The sequence below is a fragment of the Rhamphochromis sp. 'chilingali' genome (assembly GCF_963969265.1).
Source record: "Rhamphochromis sp. 'chilingali' genome assembly, chromosome: 6".
Classification (NCBI taxonomy): Eukaryota; Metazoa; Chordata; class Actinopteri; order Cichliformes; family Cichlidae; genus Rhamphochromis; species Rhamphochromis sp. 'chilingali'.
This window is the reverse complement of record NC_137933.1, coordinates 21,488,609-21,508,410: the sequence shown is the minus strand read 5'-3', so window position 1 is coordinate 21,508,410 and position 19,802 is coordinate 21,488,609. Positions and strand designations below refer to the sequence as shown.

The 19,802-nt window shown below is 40.9% G+C and overlaps 1 protein-coding gene across 8 annotated transcripts in view; it reads right to left on the bottom strand.

Annotated features, from left to right (window-relative positions):
• sox6 (SRY-box transcription factor 6) overlaps positions 1-19,802 on the bottom strand; it is a 132,610-nt gene that overhangs the window by 35,717 nt on the left and 77,091 nt on the right. For 7 of the 8 annotated variants that reach the window (XR_013971872.1, XM_080884273.1, XM_080884276.1 and 4 more), the window contains 3 exons: positions 17,767-17,939; positions 16,120-16,188; positions 2,654-2,777 (listed from right to left, as the gene is read on the bottom strand). Coding sequence is in view for 7 of the 8 variants with exons in the window: in XM_080884273.1 (XP_080740399.1) it covers positions 2,654-2,777; positions 16,120-16,188; positions 17,767-17,939 (366 nt within the window). In the remaining variant the exon portion in view is untranslated. The remainder of the gene's footprint in view (positions 1-2,653; positions 2,778-16,119; positions 16,189-17,766; positions 17,940-19,802) is intronic. The other variant, XM_080884275.1, reaches the window with a different exon arrangement.

Genomic DNA, 19,802 nt, shown 5'->3' with positions numbered 1-19,802 from the left:
TATGTATATTTTTATATGACTCAGGTTGTGATTAATGAAACTCACTTAGTCAACCAGCTTCACGTTCAATGTTGCAATTTTTAGGTTTCCGAGCAATGTGAACAATGTGAAGGAGAACAAATGAACTGTTGCCGAGTAAAAAATGGAACATAGGCATCGCTTGAACCCTTTTCACAGGGGTATGTGCCCCATCATTAATCTGCTGTACCCCAGTAAAATCTCACGTTTGAGTTTTACCAAGCTTCTGCAGTTGGCATTGGATTTAACTACACTGAAAGTAACAGGAAAAAAACAAGTTTTTTCTAATCCAAAATGTTGCAGCAGCAGTTTAACCCAAAATACAAGCTGAGGTGTGCATTTGCTGGTGCCTCCAAAGAATTTCAAGCAGTAATCCTTGGATCTGCACTTTGTATGAAACAAGAATCAAGATTACTGTACAATAGCACAACCTGACTGGAAGTTGAGTCACATTAACTTTGCCAAAATGAAAAAGACAGCAACTCTGTTTGGACATGAGACGTGCTCTCAAACATTAGAGGAATATTTTGTTTTCTCTTAGATTGCATATGTATATACAGTGTTTTATCATGGTTTGTTTGTATTGTGAAAAGCAGAAGATCACAAATAAATATTGTTAATAAAAATTAAATGTCTTTGCATTTTTAGTATTGCAGCCCAATGCCAAACCCAGCAAAAGCAACGGGGCTTCAGGTAGCAATATATAGTACATTTTAATATACCAAGAAATATCTTTGTGATTTGAGTAATCCCTGATTGAGGCCCTGCAGATCTTTAAGTCTAGCAATGGAACCTGCGACACACACTCTGCACACATAAAAAGAATCCTTCTTCATACAACTTACTCATAAAGAGTAAACATCCAGTTTGAATGACTTGAAAAACAAACACTACAAAGACAGAATAGTTTAAATCTGGCAACTAATAAAACAAAATAAAATAAGATAGCATGAGAAAACTATCAACTGTCAGCAGGATACCTATGAGGGCGACTGGCAGAGACTAAAGACTATGGGGTCATTCTCCAGCTCCATTAAAGGCACCTCAGACTGAATGCTGCCATGTCTGTGTAAACAGTGCAAACAGGCTAAGAAGTCCAACTTATATATCTATTTGTTTAAGCGATGACTTGGTGTCTCTATGACTGTGCCTGCCTACCATGCAGCACCAGGCCATTGAGCACAGCCAGTGGACGGGGTGATGACTTACCACTACGGTGCCAAAATGAATCTGTTGCCATGAGAGCACCACAGGTTTGGGGGTCATAAGCAGTGGTCCCTGGGAGCTGTCTCATAATGATAACATCAGATTAGTGTGCCTTAGTCTTGGAAGTAAATGCTTCACCGCTCACTTCATGGAGAAAGGACACAGAAGCATCCTGTACACTCTGCAGGTGGTGATGATAACATTGTGCTCTCTGGATATATTGTGTATATTGTGTTGGACAGGGAAGAAATAATAAAGGCTTTGAAAATACCTCTTCTGACTACAAGAGTCATTTTCAGACCTCCTTTGCTACTTCTTCATGAGCTCATGAATTATGCAAGACCCGTGCACATGGTGACCCCTGAACATGATTCCATAATAGCTCCTGTTATTTGAACTAAAACATTTTCCGTGTCAAACCTATTGCAAAAAGCACACTGGTAAAAGACTCCCCCTCAGGCACTTTGTTTAAGCTGTCATGGCTCCATAGTTCAAAAATAGCTGACTTTCTTTTTCATCCTGTGGTTTTATAGTTAATTCATTAACTGCACTACCACACCTTTTAATGTTGTGTTGCAAACCTGCTGACTTCTTACTCTTCTCAGTTTTCTGTTTATAGTCCTCTTCAGACAAAGACTTTTCTTTTTCAAGGTTTCATCAACATAAAAACACTTTTTTTGCCTTGGGGTGAAAATGGGAAAACCTTTTTCAGTGGACAAGATTCAGCTGAATTTTGTTAAATAAATGATGTGCGTAACAAAACAACCATTTTTTTTAAATATATGTATATATAACCTTGCCCTGGGACTAAGTACATACTGTAACGTGGAAAACTTTACAATGTGTAAAATATGTTTCCATAATACAAAGGAAGCAAGTGAGGCATGCCGTTACAGGCAGCGCAAACAGTAATTGTACAGAAAAACCTGTTCTTGCATCATGTACAGACTATCCAACTCCTAACTGTGTTTTAATGACTTAATCTGACTATAACAGGGTATAATTGTGTGAAACTGTAACAGGGGAGTTGCTTTTTTATTACGATAGATTTGGAAAGCACTTCTTGCAGGGTTCGTCTCCCATGTTCTTGGATCTCTGACAGTAGATACTTTGAAAACAAAAAAACTATTATAGCCAGTGCACTCCTGAAAGATACTTTCATGCCGATGACATGTTTATATTCCTCTGTTTTTCCACCCATATCTATTGTTCCACATGGACAAGAACATTCCCAGGCGTTGCTCTCAAATCTGTGTTCAGACACAGCAGAGCATGCCAGCAGCCAGAGTGTGAATGAAGCATTAAAGTCTAACAGCTTCCAGACTGAAAATTATAGTTGTGGTTAAAAGCACAAAGGGGGTGAAGACAAAGCAAGCAAGGGAGAAAAGAAGGACAATATGACCAAAATGGCTTAAATTTGCAAGCGTACCTGGCTTATAAGACATTCCTGGAGGGAAGAGAAAGCCTTGCTGGGCGGCAGCTGCTGCTGCTAGAGTGCGTTGGTCGTGTGGAAAAATGGGGATCATGAGCGGAGGCATGTGACCCTGGACCTGCTGAACAGATAGGGAGCAGAGATCAGAGAGAGGCCTAAGCACTGGCATAGTACACAGAAACACAGAGCCCACTAAGGGGGAGGCCAGATCACAGCTCTTGCTAACGCGTGCTGACAGGGGTCTCTGCGGCAATGACGGCCCTCGTGTGCTCACACAATACCTGGCTGAGCTACGCCTGCTCTTAATCCAAACCACAATTTCACCTCGGCACATCAAAGGCCCGCATACACACATTGTTACAGCATAAGTTAGAGTAAGTGACATGTGCTGTAGGATGGAAAGCAGAGAGGCGCAATAGTTTTGTATGGATTCTGTGGCAAGCAGTATATGTGTTGAAAGTAGTATTAAATCTATAAAATGATAACTCCGAATATCAAAGATGTACAGCATGCTTGGTTTTAATAAAACCTAAGGTCAAAGAGAACCGTAGCACTCACTGATGAGTATGCCATGTTTATTAAAGACCTGTAGTAAACCAACTTTCTAGCTGTTACACTCTGCAAGAAGATTGTTTAACGTCTGATGCAGATGCAGTGCCAGAACCGATCAGCGTGTAGATGCATGACGACACAAAAACCTCAAGGGAAGCTTAACTTGTAACAGAATCCTGGATGATCATTTGTTCATATTAGAAAAAGCTAAAGACATCCAGAAATTTAATGTCACTGCTTTTAGGAGTGAAAATTGCAGGCCATTGAAAAGTGCTTGTTCTTTTTCATCTTAATGTCTTTCCCAGTCTGTGTTCAACTCACATATTAACCTTCACCATGCAGCCTGTTGCTGACTCGCCTACTGGGGATATCAGTACAAACTCCCCGCATTTGTGTGTCAAGGGTGGGTGAGTAGCTTATGTATCAAAAGTGCTATGTGGGGGTTTGCACACATGCTGCAAGTCCAATTTTACTGTCACTCTCTGCTTCCTGAAACTCCATGATAGGGCGCAGCCTGGCTACCATGGGCCTGTGAGGGTTAATCTAGGGCTGAACCAAATCACCTCGGGGGAACCTGCCTGGAAATGGGTTAATAAAGGTCATCCCCCAAAATAAACACTTTACAGAATGTTTCTCCATTCATCCCTCCTTAAAATCAACTCGCAATAAAACGGGCCTGGGTGCAATTACTGCCGCTGCATTGGGGCATGAAATCAACCTGTCCCGTGTTATGGCTGAGCTCTGCTATGATCTCCACTTTTCAGTCGGGGTTGCTCCCCCTGTAGACCCTCTACAGGAGCAGTTGCACCCAGGTTCTCTCGGAGCTAGCAGGCTAAACCTACTTTAAACAACTTTATTGATCTGTCCAGAGGTGCAAAGCTAGACTGAAAACTAAATAAATAGAAGAATTTTATGCCTACTGAGCGTTTATGGAAGTGCAAGTGCAGAAAGTGCATTATAAAAGAATAGAAAAGTAATTTTGTAAAATGTGCTGTTGCTGAAGAAAAAATAAATGGCCAAGGAGACTGCGACAAATGTCCTTAAATAAAACATTGCTTTATGGGGATTTGTGTTCCAAGTTTCCAGGCTGAGCGAGTGAAAGATCGAGCTTGGCCTTGCATGTATGGAACATATGGAAAAACACAATAATTAATGTCACAACATGAGGTGGGGCCAGTGACAGGCAGGGGCACACAGCTTTTCTCTGCCTGTGTATTTGGACTGTTAAAACAGATGGAGTCTGGTGCTGAATGTGCAGCAGTCACAGGGCAGGAAAGGGCTCCCTCAAGTCCCTTTAAGTGCGCTGCATGGTAGTTCATATTTCAGGAGTTTGCTAACATGCATCAGTTGTAGGTGTTTTAAATCAGCACTTCATTTTTTTAACTTCACATTTTAAATTTAAAGTTAAAGTGTTTTTTCTGAGTACATTAAATAATACCGCAAAATTGTTTAAGGGACGTATGCAGGCCATCCACACTTTATACACACACTATAATGAGAGACATCAGCACAAGCATTTTTGATACACGTATGCATTTCTCCAGCAAACGCAAATGATAAACTCTAAATGATATAATTTCATCTGGGATATAAGCTTTTATTACTATTATTACTCTAAAATATGGGGCAAATATACAAGGTTCATTGAGGCAAGACAGATCCGAACTGTGCGTTGAAGGGGAAATAAATGCAATGAAGTTGAATGGTTGTGATTTTCGGTAATGAGCTCGATGCATTAAAGTTTAATTTACAGCGGCTAATGTCAGAGAAAGGCAAATCAAATTCTGAGCGGCTTAAAGGTGGCAACAAATAGAGGAGGTTAGCTGAGCTGTCAATTAACAGCTGGCACAGTGGCTTAGCAGATTATAATATTTTCACGAGTCCCTTATTTTTAGAATCGACTGTTTAAAGCAGCGTGGCAGAAAAATAAAGTATACTTTAAGGAAATCAACATGGATGTTTAACTTGCACTCTGCTCTGTTTCTACAACTCCATCATCCCGCCCACTTTATAAGAGTTACCCGAAAGTCCATCTATCCATGGGCGAAGAGCCCAGGATATTTCTAATGCCAAGATGATCTTGAGGAGTGGGGGAATGAAGTGGAGCAGATGTGGGGCGCTCAGACAGCCTTCTCCCTTTCCCTCATAAATACAGCAGCATTGTTATGCTGGCAGTGCTATTCCTTTGTCTTAGCGCTGCTAAGTACTGGATAATGTCATTTCACACCATCTGCCCCCAGGCTTCATTAAAGATACATGAATGGGCTATCTTATGAGGAACAGGTGCTATTGTTTGTCCCTCAAGACACAGCAATAAGGATCTGACTCGGAATACTTGAAGAGGAGCATCTGTAGTGATCAGTCAGACAGACTTGGCTGAGGCCCCCGTCTCTGCCAGCATGCGCTCCAGCAGAGGTTTCCGGGGGAAACGGGCTCCCTTGCAACATGTATCATCAATTCAGATGACCTGATGAAGTCTGTAGCAGCCCAGTACACAATCTGTTTCCCTCTCAAGGAGATGCTGGTATTTGATAAATAGAACTCACTTGCATCTACTGTGTGTGCGATTCCAAACTGTATGTTATAAGAGAGCGCTTTCTTTTTCATTTTTTTAAAGGAAGAATTTAAATTTTAAAATGATATAACACACACACACACACTTTTCAAGCTGCAGGTTCCTTATTTTGCAACTTTAACAGATCATTCCTTTAAGAGTAAGTTTAATAAGACAGCATGTAAACTTCACAATGGCGCAAAGCAGCAGCACATCCTGTGGTCAGACTGCAGAGGGCAAGCAGACGGTTCAGATGTCTGATGTGTAAATACATAAGGTGTAAAAAAAAAAAGTGTAGAGTTAAAAGAGCTCCTTTTATTTCTCAGAGCACTTAAAACACATGCAATATGCACTCACACACAAAGATCACTTTATTACTGCACTAATGCATGCGTGATAAAGTCCTTTTTATAGCAGTTTTGTTAATTAGCATCCCTATGAAGCATCAGAAATACAGATTAGACTTCACATATTTTAAATGAAAGATGCACTTTTAATTTAAAAAATAAAAAAAGCAGTGTGATTAGAAACAAGCTCCACATTTCACAGAGCTACATTAGGCAAAGGTGATGGTAAACGGAGAACAGTGAACGGTGGTGTTTTTTAGTACACCAGAAAGCATCCACCCACAGCACTCATGCAAGCGGCTCCAAAAACCGCACTGCAAATGGAGATGAACAGCGCATTACAGCACTCACTTGGGACCCTGTCAACACCCATGCTCCTCACTGTCTGTTATAGCCTCCACAAAGCACCCGTGAGGCCTCAAGACCCCTGCTGGCATCCCGTCTGAACCCTCTTACACTTTCATGCACTGACTGACGCTCAGGTTTGCTAATCACTGTAGACAACAATGGTCCATGTTGAAGAAACTGTAAGAATTTTTTTGTTTTTACTGCCAGAATCATTCAGTATTACCAAGATTCAAATACAAAAGGGGCAAAAAAGGCAAACATCTACCTTGCTAGCACCAAAGCTCACGGTTATTAGCTTGAAAGGACCTATGAGATCCTCAATATTCTATTCTGATTAATTACCATTTCACTCTTTTTAACACTTGTGCCATATACAGATCCTTGTTTTCGATATAATCTGCACACTTTTGTCATGAGGAGACTTGCAAGAAGTAATTTTATAAAAAAGTGACTGACAACAATAAAACCACAGGTCGGTGAAAAAATCTGAAGACTTTGATTTTTAATTCTGTAAAGTTTAGACTATAATAAACACCTCACACACTGTGAAAAGATCACAGTCACCAGTAATCTTCCTGAAGAGAGTTCACATTTCACTGTCACCTCATTTAAATAAAAATTACTTCATCACTTTAGTAGTTGTCAGCCCTCGCTAATCTTCGTTTTCACATTTTCTCTTGGAGAGGTTCTGTAATTTCACCCAAGGAGGATAGACGTAAGCTGTTGGTATAAGAACTGATAGTTCACACTTTGTTTCCACCTTTCTCCCCACTGAGTTCCACACCAAACGCTCGCTAGTAGAATCACCTTTTGTGATTCATTTAAGGGGAACGTGATCGGGAGTAAGCTGGCTACATCCCAACAGCAGCACACGCGGTAAACTGACACTAGACAGCAGGATGTGTTTAACACCCGCCACTGCGTATGAACAGAGCCTGCTGGGTGTACAGTGTACCGCAGCACAGCCAGGAGGAAAATCACTCAGTGGAAGCACTTCTGCTGAATACAATCAGATGTTACTCGATTACTGCTGGTCACTTTCTGCTGCACACTGAATAGTTACATTACGTGGGAGACATGCACATTAATCAAACACAGATCTGATGATGTTTGGATTTGTCTGTAACTAACGATAATCAGACAAATAGATCAATAGATTTGAACAAGACTTTGAGCTCCAGACTTTTGCTTTTGAATGAAGGTCTTCATTTTACCACATTATTCATGCTTGGCCAGATTAACGCTGGAAACCCTGGAGAGCTTCATGTCAGCGACAAAGGGCCTTTGTCCTGTTCAAGAGTCTGTCTTTGACTCCTCACTTCCTTCCTGCTTCTGAAACCATTTACAGCACCCCTTTCTACAAAAATCAGACATAGTATAAAAAAAGCTGCATTATTTTCTGTGAGCTGTTTACGCACAGCACCGGCTATGAAGTGTGCACTGTTCGCTTAAGCTCGAGTGTGACGACACACATCCTTCATTTCTGCATGTGTTACACTAAGTAAAAATCCAGAGTGAGGTCAGGCCATCCAGAGGGAATAAGCAATGGTTCCACTAATTCCTTACAAAGTACAACAAGCCTTCTTGGAAAAGTGCCATTCCAATATGTCTATATTAAGTCGATGGGAGCTGAAAGCAGGGTAGTCCATCCCTCTGACCCACCTAACACATCCCACCCCAAATCCCTCCACTCTAGCCCTCCTCCTCATCATGGCTCCTCTTGACATCCTTGGAATCCTGGATAAAACTGCAGGCTACTGTTTGCTTAAATACAGTGCCTGGCATTTACAGGGTTTCTGCACAGTGCACTCTACTCAGATTCAGTGTAGCTTTAGTATTAAATGTTTTGAAAAGGAAATAAAAGTCCAAGTGTGATGCAAAGTGGTAAAATAGGAAGACAAAAACAGGATAAAGAAAGCACATATTATCATGCCATTACATATGCCATGCATGAATAAAAAAGATGTTATAGAATTTAGATGTCAAGGTCTAACCTCAAGGTATTTTATTCTGGTTTTTAATTAAGTGGTTATGTGTGAAGTGTTTGTGCTATATCTCTCTGTTTTGATACATTATCTGTGTTTAAATTTTTTTAAACATGGCGCATTAATTTAGTGGATTACCTCCTCCAAAAAGAGGTGATTAGAAATCACCTGACAGCACACTGACAGCTGTACACTGTGCCGAAAAGGGAGCAAATTAACTACCTCAGTTGGGGTCTGAAGACCAGTGGATATCAGCTGGCTTCATGGGCACACTGCAGGGGAAGTGGGGAATTTCACCATGAGGCACTAAAATTCTTTAAAATGTATTTAAAATTAAAAGGGAAACACCTCTTTTGGAGGTATATAGTTAATGAGAAATAGTTTCTTGTCTGAGTTCGAAACACATCTAATTTGCGTGATAGAATTGTCCGCACCACGACTGGGTTTCCCCCTCTGTCCTGTCCTCCTTTCATAGACTGAGGCTCTGTCTTCCCTGTTACCTCCCAGCTGCTGGGGCCACAGAACACAACAGAGCCCATTCTGTTGTTCAGAAGAAAGGAGGCCTGTCAGAAGGGGCAACGTTATTAGACACACGAGCGCGCTGACACTTTCAAACGTCCTCAAATTATGATGGAGAAGTACAAAGCGTTAAATTTTGTAAAAGATAAAACAAGAGAGCTTATGTACAGTGACGTGTCTAAAACAAACTGTTTGATAAAATGAAAAAAGAGCTAGTGATATAATTTAAGAAAATAAATTCATAATTTGTTAATCCAATTCTACAAAAACAAACAAAAATAAAAATGTATGTTCAAAAAAAAAATATATATGGACAAAATAGCTCATTCATTGTGTTTGGTTGGGGAATGCTTGGACTCTCCTCCACCCCAAAAACAAAAAGCTCCTTTTTTGAATTAGCCATGGGCTGAATGCTTTGCTTTGCCACCCCTGCCCTAGGAAAACACGCGCCCCTTTCTTCCTGCCGGCTGCCTGTACACAGTAGAGTCTATTAATGCAGCTCCTTCTCCCTGTGAGAGTGCCCACTGCTGAGGATGACGGCCACGCAAAGCCAGCGCAAAGACAAAACAGTTTGCACAACATTAGCAGAGAAAACACAGTCGGTGCGGTGGGCGAGAGGAAACTAAGTCTGCATCACACTGGAGGATGTGTTCTCCCTTAACTGATATTTTTCCTCTCGGGGGCTGGGGTACAATGGTTGTTAAGTGTAGCTGCTTTTCCACGATCCAGGGAAGATTTCTGGTGCTCCGAACAGGTGCTTTATTGTGATATTCGGACCTAACGTAAAAGCGCTCCTTTCATCATCTGTGTGTGTGAGTGTGTGTGTAGATGTTCAGCTATCTGGATTATTTAACACCCTGATTCATTTTAAAGGCAAATTCACATACCTGTATGCCAGACAATCTTCTCTGTTGTGTAAATTATTCTTGTCACTTTTGAGAGAGAGCCGATAGAGTGAGACGTTTGTGTTATAAATGAACCTGTCCCACGGCTGCTTTGGAAACCCCTCAGGTGACTAATTTTAAGTAGACCCTCAGGTGTGAGTTCGCACGTGACAGCCTTTCAGGTAGCACCTCTGATATGGAGCCTCTTAAATTATCGCTGCTTAAGCTGCTGAGGTGTCTAATAAACAAAAGGCCAATTACTCAAATGCATGGCTCCTTTGTGCAATGTACAGTTTCACAAAAGAGCAGTAACTAATCTGTTAATGTTATACTTTTACCTCATTGGCAAAGATGCAGGACAAGTAGTATAAGTTACAACTGAAAGCTACCTAGTACCGATCCTTCCATCCTTCCTTTACTTTAATTCCACATTCTTTATCTTTTTAAATCGATACAGTCGAGTAAGCATGTTTACTATTACTCACACTAAACTGATAAAAAGGAGACTGGGAAAACCCCATACCTTCTAAAGCACTGTAGGCAGCTATGTATAAAATTCTAAAGCAACAGACAAATGCATTACATACTAACTGCACAGCCACTCAGCTTCATTTGCGAACCATCACTGCCACTGCTGCACCTTTTTGTGCATCATTAAGTTTTAACAGGGCCGTGATGGCTTTATTGTTTAAATTGCACGTGACTTTGTTTAACGTCAGCATTTCTTCTGCTCCCTGACAAGGAGTCACATTTCATAACTAATTAAATTGATCCGTCCTACCTCGCCGATAGAGTCCACTAAATGGAATTATTTGTATCCAAGTGTCAATATATTAAATCACAGGGGCTAATGAGTCGGGTCACCGCTTTCTTTTATCTTCAGCCTTGCATGTGCACATCTTCATCAGCTAACAGTCTCCTTAAATGGAGGATGAACATGCTGGACTGAGCCTCCCTGGGTGAGAGCCAAGCTTGTCTGACTAGGCTGTTAATGCCCCCACATAATCCTACTAGCAGTCTAACATAGAGCTCTTCAATACCAGGGAAAGAACAGAGTCTATGCAGACACGAGTGCACACAGCAGCGCAAACTTCCACACTTAAACACACACATTACCATTCCCCTGCTCTATTATTCTCTTATTATCATGCTAACACTTCCAGTCTAGCTGTGCTAATTGGGGGACTTACACATTCTCTTTAACAATGTCTATTTTTGTGCTTCCTTTTTTTCCCAGCCAGTGCATTAATAAGAGTCTCACACTGAGAAAATCATTTGTGCCGGGGAGACAACAAAAGCATCAGAGAATACACAAATTAGCACTATTATCTTCGAGCAATTACCATACGGCCCCGTGTTTATTTAAACTCATCTGATTGATTTTAAATATTTACCATTATACTGTAGTTTTGGGTTTTTGTTCCTCTAAATTGGTAGCGGTACGAAATCAGCATTAAATTATTGCAAAGGATCGGATGCATATTCCATTTCATTATGATAAAAAGGTAGACCAAACAGAAGTACTAAAAGACTATTTATTACAGAGACCAGTATGATTTGATCAAATCTGGTGCGAGATCTGGTGAGATAACTGTTTGCGCAGCACTAAACAAAGATTTAATTCTTCATCCGTGCGGGGTTTGTCAAGACTGGAATACTGAATGCAGGCCAATTATGTGTGGGAAACTACCAAATGCTGCCAAAGACCTTGCACTGGCTTGATGATTTGTGTTGTAACAGGACCGTGACCCTGACCCCAACCATCAAAAGCTGCGTCTGAATCACAGTGGAAGGGGATCACAACAAGAATGCAGAAATCTACGAGTAAGCTAAACCAGAAGAAAAGGCTGGATTTGATTGAAAACGTTTGAAATTGAAAGAATGACTTGATGACAGCCGCGGGTCAGGCTTGATGTCAGTCATCTGCCAAACCGCAACCGCACCGGACACTTAAGGAAAAGTTTATTTGTTAAGCTATTATGGATATTTCCAGAAGATGTGAAATAAAGCCCCCGAAACAAACAAAAACTGCTTTTTTATTTTAAATATAAAGCTTGATGTTTGTTTAAAGTTAGATTATCAGAGTTGATATCTGTAGGTGCAAACTAAAAGAAAGAGAAAATTATGTGAGTGCAGACTCCTCAGCTACTGTGTACAGATGGACAGGTACAGACATCCTCCTGTGACTTTTCTGATTTCTATGAGAAATATGGGAGTTCTGTGTCGTCTGAATAAAACACATCACTGTAAAGTTTTTTTTTCACTTGTAACACTATGTCAACTGACATTAAACACCTCTGTTTTTGTGGTAAGACTAAAGAATTAGAAAGCATTAGAAAGAAAAGGGGTCAAAAAACTGAAGCTGCACTCTTTCAAACCCTTTTTAAACCTATTTTGAAGTCTTTTCCTGTAAAATAACGACAACAATACTTTTACAGTGTGTGATACACTGACAAAAAGATTGGGAAAGATATGTTAGTAATAACCCTGCCATTGGCTAAAATATGAACTCTATGAAGAATTAATGCAGAACCTTTTTCTATCAAACTGCATGTTTTCCTGCAAGTCTGTTATGCACCGTCTCATCTTCAAAAATCTATCTCTATATTGTCCACCTTGTAAAATTCTTGGCGGATTAATGCTGGTGTTATTGAATTTCTTCTTTAATCTTGAAACCTTTAGTAGTGTCCCCCACTGTTTCTTGACACCATTAAAGACACATGTGAGGAAGCCACTAAGACCTTGAAGTGTGCAGTGGACACTAATACACTGGCCTTTTCTCTTTTAATCTCTGGTTTTCATTTTCAGCAAGCCGTGTTTGTGGACATGAGGTTAAATGGACCAAAAATGTGCGCTTACTTTCAGCGAGGTCAGAGTTTATAGCTAGGTCGTATGTCGGGAGAGAAGAATAGGTCAAAGGGAGATAAACTGAATAACTTGGCTGACGAACAGATCATTCATGGAGTGAGATATAAATGTGGGCAAAAAAGAACTTTTGCCAGCCAACATTGAAACTGTTAGCTTGCCGATCTTGGGTCTCACAGTGTCCTCAGAGTTAGCACATCAATGCCACAGCCAATGACAAATGACAGTGTCATGATATTGTGATGTTTTTCATGGATTAAAAAAAGGAAATTAAATTAAATGTTATGAATTAAAAGTGTCCCTCTGTTTCATGTGGGGAGCTCGGCTTTCTCCAGCCTGTTTGTGAAGATAAAGTTCACCCTGACCTTTCTGCCAGTATTTATTCCATTGATGTGTGTATCAGTGCGTGGGTCCCTGTGTGCCTGTGTACTGTACACTATCACCTTTGTGGATGTATATGTGTATTTACTTGCATACAGAGTCATACCAGGGATTGTATCTTAACAGACCCATCCTTGAGGAAAACATGAACTGGGCTTATTACCCAGTGAGGTGCATGGAGTTATTCTTATGGTCTGGCTATGGATGGCACAACACCTGAGTGCCTTAAAGCTCCATGTCTCATACTTTTTAAAATTTTATATCCTGAATGATGCCTTGTCTTTACCTCTCATGCATTCCCACAAACAAAGTGAAACAGAGTTAAATGGCTCATATATATATATATAAATATATATATATGTTTAAGTGTCACATGAGTCTTGCAATGGTGAGGTTTCAGATTTTCAACTTAAATCAACTCAAGAGTTAATCTAACCCTAGGATTGAATTAGTGCCAAGACGATTTCAACGAGGAGGATGAACTGAAAAATACAAAGAAGCTGAGGGAAAAACACACAAAGCCTTGAGCTTTAACTTTTGATAAGCCTCTAACGCTTCAATCAAAACATCTGCTATCTTAAAACAAGTGACATTTTAATCCCGAGGGACAAAGACTAAATCTCTTTTCGTCTCTTGTTGGAATGATGAGAAAGGATAAAATGAGAGTTGGCTATTCAAAAGAAGAATTCGATTGAACTACTTGCTGCCTTGGACCAAACCTCGCTTACTAAACCTAATAACTACCTACTTCTGATTCAACTTAAATTTATATGCAAAAAAAAAGTCCTTGACAGCACACGCATAACAGAAACAGCCTCCAGTTGCGGTCCCCTCGGTTTTATTGTGTGGACCCTTTACGGTGTCAAATGTCACATCATCAGTAGAAGACCTGAGCAAGAAGCTTTCTTTACATTTTCCTTCGAGCCAAAACAGAAGGACTTTGATGGCAGGAGGGTCTCCAATAAAGTTTAATGCTCTCCATGCTAACAGCAGAGTAACTCAATCCCTCAGCGCTGCTTACCACTTTGCTAAAGGCCTGCGCAGTACAGGATGGAAGCTTGTTTACAGAAATAATTAAGTCAAAGCTGTTGTATATTAAAATGACCAGGGCATTTTTAAGAGGCAGCACTAATGAAAACAGAGTGGCAGAAACCGTTGCGCTAACTTGCCCCTGACTCTCTTTTATCTACTCTTGCTGATACTCCAACTTGAGAGGAGTGGCCATAGGTTAAGGACAGAGAACATATTCTTCTCTAAATAACTTGCTGTCTGATAAACAATGTTGCACACAGTGAAACTTATTAAAGTCTTGGGAGCGACTTGTTTTTGAGTTGTGCGTGCCCAGTGCAGCCAGGAGAGGCTGATGGGCAAGTAGAACAGATGGTCTGACCATGAGATTCTTTTATTTAATTGTGGATGTGGCTTTTTTTTTAATCAGGAGAGATCTCATTTTGTCAGGGGAAAACTGGCTAACTGGGCTCTACAAGAAAGGGCTTTACTTGTATCTCCGTTCAAGTGTTTGAAATGGATATTTAGAAGCACTTTCCCATAAACACTTGAAACCTCACCCTCTCTGAAAAGTATCCATCAAGGGGAATTTTCAGGTAACATTTGCCTATAACTCTGTGATGAAAGCAAGGGCCTCGAAAAGGGAGATCCTTTAGGGCTGTGCCCTTATGCTCAACGTGCATAAGTAAAGAGCTCTCTATCATATGAGTATTACTAGCCCCTCGGCAGTGTATAAGGTACTTCATTTTCGAGGGTTTTCTACACAGAGTGTCATGCTATGTGCTTGTCTGTAGTGGAATGTCGTATGGAATTGTTTTTCCAATAGACTGTCCACTGTTGAAGCGAAAGGTCCAGGCTAGTGGCTACTCCACAGTAAGCTGAGAGTGCAGTCTTCCTCTTGTAAAGAGCCATTGAAAGAGGCATTTTGATGCCCTGGCCATAAATCTGCTTGTTGTACTAACTGCTCTTTGAGAACAGATGTTTTCTTTGCTCTTTGGATCATAAGAATAAGCTGTATTATATGTGGTATGTCCCAGTATATGGGGAGAAGATACTCTTTATCAAAAAAATATCTGAATGTTGATTCTGCAGGAGTTTGCTGCAGGTGAATATTTAAAGTTTTGATGCGGAGAGTTTTGAGAACAAGCAGAGAAGGAGGAGGCAAATGGAGAAGGATGTGCCTGACACCAAACACACCCGGCAGGATAATGTTAGCCTCACAAAGGCAGCCAGGCTCGCAGCCTTGACCACTGCCAGCAAGCAACCCTGGATTACCCTGTACATATCCTTGACCATATTCAGCTACATGCTGCGTGGGTGGTCTTCCTCTGCACCTTTGTGCTTTGTACTATACTGCACAGAGCACACACAAACATACACACGCGGTGAGCAAGATAACATCTGGCATGATCCACATCTGAAAAAGTAGAACAAAACATAAAAGTCCACGAGGCGGCATAAGGAAGTACGTGTCGCAGGCACAGGTCATGGTGACAATGTAGGTTTCAGCAGGTCGCGTGCTGTGTGAAAGCGTGCCATATTGCCCTTCTGGGATCTACTCATTTCGGAGGCATTTACCAGCCTCTTTCATGTCCCCCACCTCCACGCACTTCTCCATCAACACAACTCATTAGCCGTTGTTACTTTTCCCCCCATTTTTTTTGTTCATTAAGATGTGCTAATTATTCGCCTACATATTTTAAAGTCCTCCCGATTACCAACGGCCAATTAACATTTGATGAAAGTGACGAATGTCAGCATGACACACACACAAAAAAAATCAGCGATAAAGGAATAAGAAGTAAAGAAGTAGTGGCAAACTTAAGTTAGCCATGATATTTACTTTAATGCCTAATTTTATTGATCTGTGCAAATAAATCCAGACATCTGGATCATGGTGACAACCCTGGTGCTCTAATTATACTGAAGAGGCAGAAGTGGAGTAGTAATCATTGTAGAAAAAAAGTAGGAGGTGTAAGCTGCTGAGTGGTAGAGGGCCAACAGAAATGCTTTGACTGACCTGGATCTGCTGCTGGAGGAGGTTGATTTTGTGCTGTTGCTGCAGAAGCTGCTGCTGTTGTCTTGCAATCTGGTTGGTAAATGAAGTGGGGAAAAAAATGTAGATTGATTAGTAAATGAACCTAACACTAAATATGTGCCGAGACGGACGATACAGGGCTGGACTGGAGGTGGAACTTAAAAAAGCAATTTTTATTGTGAATAAAAGTGTATTCTTTTATCTAAACCGCTGCAGTCAGTCAATAACAAACCATTAAATGTTCTAAATGAATATAAAATGAACTGCAGAGCTGAAATTTGCGGAGAAAGAGAATAAATGATTTACAGGACACAGACGAATGTGGTTATGATGGAGGTGGCAAGCCCAGGAAGGGTGACAGGGGTCCCCGCTGCCCCTGAGTGACGAGCAGCCACACCGCAGTGTTTCTCATCCCTAGCGCTCCCTCCTTTTACATGCTCACTTCATTGAGCATGACAACCTAGTTTTAAGTGTCATTTAATTTTCATTTTTAAATATAATTACAAAGTGTTCACTGTAAGATATCGGCCGTCTGCAAATGTGTCAAGATTAATTTGTGCTGGCTTCCTCACGAGTGTCAACAGTTAATTACTGCGTTGTATCTTGATGGCTTGATGACATCCCAGATCTCAGCGGGCTCTCTTACTCTCCCTCTCTCAACCATCTCTCGCTGTCTCTCTTCCATTTTTATTAATGGTAAATATTAATATCAGCCTGCATTAACATAAGATCAAATAATAAAACATATATCACTGGTCGTTTGTTCTGCAGTGTCTCCAAAGCCTTCAGAGCTGAGCGTAGTTTGCAAATGAACACTATTGATTGAAAAATAAATCAATACTGTTAATGTATTATTAGTGTACTATGACCAAATGCATCACTCCAAGGTGGACGGTCTATCTCTTCATTTACCAAAGGAAGGTCTGAGAGTGTGCTGAGAAAACTCTGAGTGAACTCCTTGCTGATAATTGACTCATAGCCATTAGGGTGGCGGGTGATAATAAAAGTGTCGCCCGTGTGGATAGTTTGTGTCCTTATTTCTTCCCAGACATTAACACACTTCATGGCCTGTGCTAATTTGCTGATTTGTACAATATGGCTCATTGGCCTGATTTGTGCTGCAAATCTAATGCCAGGCTTGTTCTAATAGGAGTCGATTTATAAGATATAGAGGACTTCCATATTTAATATAACGTTTAATTCACACATTCCCTCGCATTTGTTAGTACAAGTCATAATAACATTTTTCCTACCACACAGCATAACTGTGGGCGGGAGAGCATGACCGAAATATCTCAGGCAATATAGACTATAACGTCTTTCAAATCTAATATTATTCCAAATTCCAACCAAGTAGCAAGGTTTTATTGGCGCATTTCAGGCATGAAATGTAATATGAAATAGAGAGCTAAGCACAAAGACTTGTGTTTAAAGAGGTTTATTATTAGGTGAAAGAGGAAATTAAATAAAAAAGGTAAAAGGAGGGAGGGGAATGTTCTGTGTGTTTCAAATAGTAAGAAAAGAGCCTAGTTTAGGAAAAGGTAAAATAAATAAATAAATAAATATATAGCGTGGGCTATTAGCTAGGTGTTTTGGTGCATGTGAGAAAAGAAAACAGCAAGCGGTTACCTGCTCCTGCTGCTGACGAGCTAACTCCATTTGCTGCCTCTGTTTCTCCATCTGTGAGGCAGCCAGCTTCTTCTGTTCATCGTGAGCAGCCAGGAGCTGCTCTCGCAAGCTGATCAGCTGAGTGATCATCGTGGAGAGCTGGTGTTCCTTTTCGGCCAGGCTCTCAGGAGTACCTATTGAGAAGAAGGAGAGTGAGAAAGAGAGAGCAATGTCTGTGAGCAGGAAAGGATAAATGCAAGGTGGTGAAAACAAAAACAAAAACATGACCACAAGTTGGTGCATACCTGGAAAAAAAAGTACTCAAAAGTTTTTATTGTGACCATGACTAAATAACCAGGGTGTAGGCTTTTGGAGGAAACACAGCAGAAGCCATCGGTCATTATATAATGCTAAATATAGAACAGTGACCGATCATCATGTGCTATTGTGCTGTACACAATATTTAGTACAAAGAAAACCACACAGGCAGCAACCAACTGCAGTGAATTCACTAGAAAGTGTTAAGGTCACACACAGCCTGGAGTTGTCTGTTTTTCTGTAGCTGGTGTTCACGGCTTTCACAGCAAGAAAGTGAAGGAATTGTTCCAAGCACACAGACAAAGAGCTGCAGGGAGCTGTCAAACTGAAATCGCAGCTTATTTCAGACGTCCACGGGTGATTATAAAGAAAGTGTTAAGAGTCACTCTTTGCACTGGCCTATAAACAGAACTTTTATACACACCAAATATTAGGGGAGGAAACGCCTGCAGATTTTGGCTGAATTTAATGTGGAAACCTGCAGAAAAAAAGACTCAAAGCGGTACGTACACAAACAAAATGCATGCTCAACATACACTATAACCACATGCACTTTGTATCATCATCACATTCCCTCTCTTTAATGCATATTTGACAAACCAAAGCAATGACAGAGCAGCGGACTTGCGTTTCTCTCTCTGCAGTTACATGTCTACACTGTGTGTGATAGGGGCTCCGCTGCACTGCTCTCTCTCCGCCTAATCAATGCTAAGTGATCCTACCATTGACTTACACAGCCAACATAATTGCCAGTGAGAGGCTAGACAGTAACTCACTCTCCTCCCACTGCACTCCTGTGTGACAGCTGGTATGGTGGTACGTACAAAAAACTGACAGGAAAACTGACAGAAAGAGAAAGAGACAGTTAGAGGGAGAAAGAGAGAGAAAGGGGGCAAAAAACACAAGAGGTCCAGATAACAGTGCGGTGAAGTCTGGCCTGAAGCCAGCAGGAGCTGAATTCTTTCCTGGGTGTCTTCCTCTCGTCTCTGACCACATCTGTCTTGAGTTTCTCCTGAGAGCTCCCAGGGGCCCTCTCCACTCAAACTATTTTAATTTGACTAAACACCTGATTTATTTTATCTCTCCGATGAGGAAAGCTGTTTGTCTTAATAGGGCCTGTCAACCTCCAGAACCCATTCAGGGCAATTTACTGGCAGGCTTGTCTGAACCTCAGTTCGCCTCGCTCTGCCTCTGCTGCCTGCTGCAATGGAAGAGAGCTGCAATTCTCCATTTATCCTCCTAACGAAAAAAAAGCACCTAAAAGCAGCTATTCATTGGGCCTGTGTGCAGTTTCCAAGGCCTCAATTGACTTCTTATTCACCCAACTACACTTGTTGTGAATGGCTTATCTATAAAATTGATACAATCAGCACCAATTTTATTAACCTTTGGCTGTCTCCATGAAGGAGCTGCTCAGCAGCAAAATACATCGGTCATTGTCACAATAAATCACTATCAATACTGTCGCGGGAAGGAGGGAGAGCCGTAAAGAAAGGGAGACGGGGGGTAACAAGACAGAAAAGAAGAACAGAAAAATCATCATCTAGATGATCATTTTGATTTGGGGCCATCGAGTCACAGATGAGTGTCAGCTGGAAAAAAAAGTAAAACATCTGGGCTCAATGACGCCCTCACAGCCTGCCTAAGTACACATGTCACACTAGTTTAGGAGTTTAAAAATTGTGAAAATTACAAAGATTCTGCAGAATGTTTATGTTTTGTCTTGTGAGTGTGAATAT